Source organism: Eubalaena glacialis, chromosome 18, assembly GCF_028564815.1.
Source record: "Eubalaena glacialis isolate mEubGla1 chromosome 18, mEubGla1.1.hap2.+ XY, whole genome shotgun sequence".
NCBI classification, from domain to species: Eukaryota; Metazoa; Chordata; class Mammalia; order Artiodactyla; family Balaenidae; genus Eubalaena; species Eubalaena glacialis.
In genome coordinates this window covers 12,186,510-12,193,401 of record NC_083733.1, presented here as the reverse complement: position 1 = coordinate 12,193,401, position 6,892 = coordinate 12,186,510, and the positions used below count along the sequence as shown (strand labels likewise).

Below are 6,892 nucleotides of genomic sequence, written 5' to 3'. Positions count from 1 at the left end.
ATGAATACATAAAGTCTAAGGAAATGCATACATTTAAAAATGTGACTTGCAAGTTGCCTCCAGTTAGAAGGAAAAGCAGCCTTGCCGGTCATTGAATTGACCATTTATAGTGAAGCAGCATCTGCTTGATCATCTTTTCCTTAGTCCTTGGCATACCTCTCATTAGAAAGGGCTTTCTTTTCTTTTCTTATTTTATTTTTTGAGGTGGTGGCATGGACCGGCAGAACTCTCAGAAAGAGGTTGCTGGCTTTAGCCTTGTAGAAATGAGCAGCGAGGGTGGCCAGGTACACTGAGATGTGCCAACGGAGTGTCGTGTCAGGGCTCTAGTTATGTGGGAGATCCTGACCTTGTGTGTCACGCAAAATTCCCTCATGCCCTCTTGGGGCTCTTGGGGAGCATTCTATTCTAGAATCTCTGAAATAACATGACGACCTTCTTGTGAAAGGAAGGGAGGACAGTGACTGTCGAGCTGCTGCTCAGCTTCCTTGGGGGTTGCACTCATTTTAACCAAGTTGAACTTTGGTTAGTTTTTTTTTTTTTTTAATTAATTTTATTTATTTATTTATTTATTTTTGGCTGTGTTGGGTCTTCATTTCTGTGCGAGGGCTTTCTCTAGTTGCAGCAAGCGGGGGCCACTCTTCATCGTGGTGCGCGGGCCTCTCACTATCGCGGCCTCTCTTGTTGCGGAGAACAGGCTCCAGACGCGCAGGCTCAGTAATTGTGGCTCACGGGCCCAGTTGCTCCGCGGCAGGTGGGATCTTCCCAGACCAGGGCTCGAACCCGTGTCCCCTGCATTAGCAGGCAGATTCTAAACCACTGCGCCACCGGGGAAGCCCTTGGTTAGTTTTTTCATAAGTAATTCTTTGAAGAATTTGAGAGCTATGGTTCTTCTGTGTGCTGAGTGCAATCCAGAGTGGTTTGATTTAAAGAGAATGCCAGGGACTTCTCTGGTGGCGCAGTGGTTAAGAATCCGCCTGCCAACGTAGGAGACACGGGTTCAAGCCCTGGTCTGGGAAGATCCCACATGCCGCGGAGCAACTAAGCCCGTGCACCACAACTACTGAGCCTGCACTCTAGAGTCCACGAGCCACGACTATTGAGCCCGTGTGCCACAACTGCTGAAGCCTGTGTGCCTAGAGCCCGTGCTCCACAAGAGAAGCCACCACAATGAGAAGCCCATGCACTGCAATGAAGAGTAGCCCTGCTCGCTGCAACTAGAGAAAGCCCACGTGCAGCAATGAAGACCCAACGCAACCAAAAATAAATAAATAAATTTATAAAAAAATAAAGAGAATGTCAATGGTTGGTCATTTCCTAAGAATCAAAGGTGCTTTATCCCTGTGTTTTATGTGTTTTGGTGGCCATAGAAAGCATAGGTTGTTCTAGGACCACTTGCCCTGAGAGAAGCCAGCTGCTGTACCAGGAGGACACTCAAGCAGAGTGCAGGAGGTGAGGTACTAGACTTCCTGCAAACAACCAGTAGCACTTGCCATCCATGTTAGCGAGTCACCTTGGAATTGGCTCTCCAGCCCCATTTAAGCCTTCATATTATTGTAGTCCTGGCCAACAAGTCATCTGCAACCTTATGAGGGACCCTGCATCAGAAATACCCATTCAGGTTGTTCTGAATACCTTACCCACTAAAATTGTAGATTTTCCACTTCTTGTCATGTTGAAGTAAGCAGTACTAGATTTGTCCTCTTGCTGTAAAGAATTTAAAAACTGGAAAAACGTATGAAATAACAGTTTTCATAAATTGGGCAATAGGCAGTGAAGGACTGTGATCCAGGGAAATGGAAAATAAATGATGTGAACACTACAGTTGCTCTGGCTACAATCACCTGGAAATCCTTAGTGGACCATGGCATAGGAAAGGCTAACCCAGGCAGAGTTCAGCATTCTCACTGAGTTGAGAAGACAGAGATTAGAGTTTTGGGAGAATGAAGTGGGTGGAATTTGCAGGGCAGAGTACTAGAGAAGAGGGAATCCTATAGAAAATGGTTCCAGAAATCAGAATAGGAGTCCTCTTGAATCTGTTGCTGAGTACTATGTAGGATGAATATGTATACGTAGGATGAAACTCCATGAGGCAACACAAGGAACAACAACTTTAGAACTCACGCAGTGCTGGGAGACAAGTTCCATCCAGCCAGAGTAGAGAAATCTCATTGAAACCTGGGTGATTATTCAATAGAGATGGCTGAAAGGTTAGGCCTTAATAGTAAGGCTAACTTAGTCCTAGAATAAAGGCTAATTCAGCCCTAATAAAGCTTAAAAATAAACTGATCTGAAAGTTACTCAACTGCTTGCCTAAATTTCAACACTCAATCTGACACTCAACAACATATCACTTAAAATCTAATAAAAAATTATGAAACATGCAAAGAAACATATACATATTAAAATCAATATATAATCATATTATTCATAATGTACAGTTATATATATTTTATATAGGTGTGTATATAAACATATATACATACATGTATATGTGTGTATATATATTTTATATATAAAACATTATGGTTAACTAAGAGAAAATCAGGCAATAGATATGTACGTAGAAATACCAAAGGTGATGAAATTAGCTCAAGGGCTTTAAAACAGTTATTTTAAATCATTATGTTTAAAATCTTCCCTTTAGACATAATTAGGAAAGGAACAGAAGATATAAAAATAAACCATGAACCGATGAACATAAAAAGACAGTATACAAAATGAAAATTTTACTGGATGGAACCAAGAGCACCCATTGAAAAGGGGAAGATCAGTGAACCTGAAGATGTACAAAAGAAATTATATAAAATGGAGCACAGAGAAAAGTAAACACATAAGAAAAGAACAGTGATTGGTCTTAGTGATTTGTGGGACAATATCAAATGTTCTAAATTACATTTAATTGCTGTTGTGGAAAATGTGGAATCAGAAAAATTTCTAAACAAACAATGACAGAAAAATTTCCAAAATTAATGAACTCTATAAACCCACAGATCTAAAAGTTTCAATGAACCCAGCCAAGCTAGGTAAATACAGAAAAAGAAAACAAATGGAGCCACATCATAATAAAATTTCTGGAAACCAGTGCTTAAAAAAATGTCTTAAAAGCAATCAGAAATAAAAGATACATCACATATTGGGCAGAGAAGATAAGAATAATTTCAGATGTCTACTCAATAACTGTATAAGTCAGAGGACAATGGAATTACATCTTCATGCTTCTGGAAGGTGCAGAAAAACAACCCTGTTATCTTAGAATGTTAAGTTGGCCAAAAGTAAAAAATGAAGGCAAAATACTTTTTAAAGACAAATATGTATAGGATTTGTCACCAGCAGACCTGTACTATAAGAAATATTAAAGGAAGTTCTTCAAGTATAACAGAAACAATAGCAGACAGAGAACTGTATCCACACAAAGATGCCAAAAAAAAATGAGTGAAATTGATGCACAAAATGATGGTGATTCCTCACGAACAGTGACGGAAGCGGAAACTAAAACAATTGATTCTACTTTTATCAGTGAAGTATTGTAATATACATTTACTTTAATTGAGTAAAGCACAAAATAGGTACCCAAGAAAATGAAACAACAACAAAAAGAGTAAGCATGCACTCACTGAATTCAAATAGCATGAGGAGAGTGAGAGGTGACTGGAGAGAGAGCCTACCTACAGGACACTCCTTCTGCCAGTTCAGTCTACTCATCTACTGAAAAGTATTTGCTGAAAAATGACAAAGCCTGGAAAGTTTCAGAAATAAATGGGATATCTGAGTTTTTACTCCCCCCAGATGAGACATTTTCAGGAGAATTCAGTTGCTACTATGCTCTCTGTACAGGGTATGTGGTATGAGGTAGCTATGTTTGCTTTGACTTCTTCTCTTACTCCTTTGGTTCGATATCTCTTTTAATTTTTTATTTAAAAAATTTAAAATTGAGATATAATTGACATATAACATTGTGTAAGTTTGAGTACAACGTGTTGATTTGTTACATTTATATATTGCAATGTGATCACTACCACAACATTAGCTAACATCCCTATCACATCACATAATTACCATTTCTTTTTTTGTGGTGAGAACAATTGAGATCTAGTCTCTCAGAAACTATGAAGTTTATAATACAGTATAGTTGACTCTAATCTCTATGCTGTGCATTAGATCTCCAGGATTTATTCATCTACTAGTTGCAAGTTTGTACCCTCAAACAACATCTCCCCAATCCCCCCACCCCCTAACCCCCACCACTCAGCTCCTGGAAACCACCATCTTACTCTCTGTTTTTAACAAGGTCGGCTTTTAAAAATTCCACATCTAAGTGATATCATACAGTGTTTATCTTTTTCTGTCTGACTTATGCATAATGCCCTCACATTCCATCCATGTTGTCAAAAATGGCAGGAAATCTTGCCTGTGTAAACTGTGTCCACCAAGCTCCTTCTGTGATTGGTTTTCACACTGTGTCCTGCTGTTTTTTGTGAGTATTTCCCCTGTCCTGGCTGGACTGGATACGTCCATGTTGTCCAAGAGCCCTTTAGAGCTCTTTAATTAATTAATTAATTAACAAGATTCATAAATCTTTTCGGAGTTGCCTAGCAACATGGCACTCACTCAGCTCTCCACTGACCTGGGCAAGAAGGTGGCAAGGGCAGGAAGGAGCTAGCCCACATCCAAGGTCCTTTCCCTCTTGATCAGCACCGCTTATTAAGAGCAACTAATTTTTTTTTTTTTATAAATTTATTTATTTTATTTTTATTTATTTTTGGCTGTATTGGGTCTTCGTTGCTGCATGCGGGCTTTGTCTAGTTGCGGCGAGCCGGGGCTACACTTTGTTACATGGCGTGGGCTTCTTATTGTGGTGGCTTCTCTTGTTGAGGAGCATGGGCTCTAGGCGCATGGGTTTCAGTAGCTGCAGCATGTGGGCTCAGTAGTTGTGGCTCCTGGGCTCTAGAGCACAGGCTCAGTAGTTGTGGCTCACGGGCTTAGTTGCTCCGCAGCATGTGGGATCTTCCCGGACCGGGGCTCAAACCCGTGTCCCCTGCGGTGGCAGGCGGATTCTTAACCACTGTGCCACCAGGGAAGCCCTAAGAGCAACTAATTTTTGAGGAAAGATGAATATGAATTAGGAATCCTGGCTTAACTCTCTCTCTAGGAAGAGAAAATCCATTTTGATAAGAAGCCTGTATTTATAAATACTAAATTGAAATATTTGGTGGTAGTTCTAGATGTGATATTTTCCTGGTGATTTCTAAAGACCACAACAGGTATTTAATAAGCTTCAATCATTCCAGCCACTTTCCCACAAGCTACGTGGAGAATATGAATCAGGCGAGTCTGCTGGGCACAGCTCTTGTTCTGTGGGTGAGCTTCAGAATGAGATTATTATTGCAAACAGAGAGGAAGGAGTGGAAAAGAGCTGCAACTGGAAATGATAGTTTCTTGAATAGGCTAATCCAAGGTGCATGATGTTGCACATATGCAGTCAAGCGTTAAATTTTTAGATTTCCCTCGACTGTGTAAACACGAAGGAAAATCTCTTTATGTGGTAGCAATGATGCCTTGATGTCTCGTTTTGTGACATAATAAACCCACTGGGCTGACACACTCATGGCTTCAAGCACTCCTCCTCTGTTTGCAGGCACCTCTCAGCTCCCAGCTCAGAGCTTACAGTTGTTCAGAGAACAGCAGCACGAGGCCCCTGGGTGGTAGCTCCTTGTCCAGCCACTAACTAAGGATGTCCAAAACCAACCTTGTTACCTCTTCCCCCAGTGCAGCAGCTCCTGTTTCCGGTCACAGGGGTCACAGAAGTCTCCTTTGATCTCTCTGTTTCCTCTCGCCCCACCTCCTGCCTTTTGTTTTACAATGTGCCTTACCCAAGGAACCCTTCCCATTCCTACTTCTATCCCCCAAGGCAAAACTAGTGTCCTTACACTTGGATTATTACATCCATGCTCACCACTGGTGTGTGTATGTGTGTGTGTTTGAGGTGTCTCCATCTAGGCTCTTGTGGGTAGACTCTGAAATGCCCTTTGCTTTTCCTACCTAGCTTAGGCGTAGGTAGGAAGTGCTAGGCACAGCAGATATACAATACCATTAATTAAATAAACTGCCATGGAAATATGAAGACCTGCTCAAAGCAACTCAGAATATTTAAGAAAAAAAATTATATGAGAGAGAGAATCGCTGTTAATACAGATTCTAGAAAAGGTGCTCTTTCCCTAGTTTGGTCCACCCTGGGTACCCGTATCTCACTTTATCATAGATAACATCCACTGTCTATTTTAAAAAGCATGGATGAAGTTTTTTTTTTTTTTTTTTTTTTTACAAGAGATAAATAGACTGACATCAAGCATTGTACATGGATGACCACAACAAAAGCAACAATGATTGCAATTACCAAACATGATGGATGAAGTTTTTAATGCAAGATTTTACGATGATGTTGAAATAATTTCTTTAGAGTTTGTGAACCTTCTTACAATACTAATCATAGTAATAATTATCATGTGTAGAGAATTTATTCTGAATCTACATATACTTAAAGTTAACTTGATGAATGATTAAAAAAATTTTTCGGGACTCCCTGGTGGACCAGTGGTTAAGAATCTGTGCTCCCAATGCAGGGGGCCCGGGTTCAATCCCTAGTCAGGGAACTAGACCCCACATGCATGCCACAACTAAGAGTTCCAATGCTGCAACTAAAGATCCCGCATGCTGGAACTAAAAGATCCCAAATGCCTCAACGAAGATCCCGCACGCCACAGCTAAGACCCGGCACAGCCAAATAAATAAATATTAAAAAAAAATTTGTTTATACTAATGTCTTTGCTGATCTATACTATGCATCACAAAATGCTGATCCTTTACTTGTTAGCTCAGGAAACATTTCAGTTTG

General features: G+C 40.5%; 1 protein-coding gene across 1 annotated transcript in view; it reads left to right on the top strand.

Moving 5' to 3' along the window:
- Positions 1-212: 212 nt before the first annotated feature.
- The window catches only part of LOC133077607 (ADP-ribosylation factor 1-like), a 47,008-nt gene continuing 40,328 nt past the window's right edge, over positions 213-6,892 (top strand). Inside the window, exon 1 of the mRNA XM_061172416.1 lies at positions 213-284. Within this exon, the coding sequence (XP_061028399.1) occupies positions 213-284 (72 nt within the window). The remainder of the gene's footprint in view (positions 285-6,892) is intronic.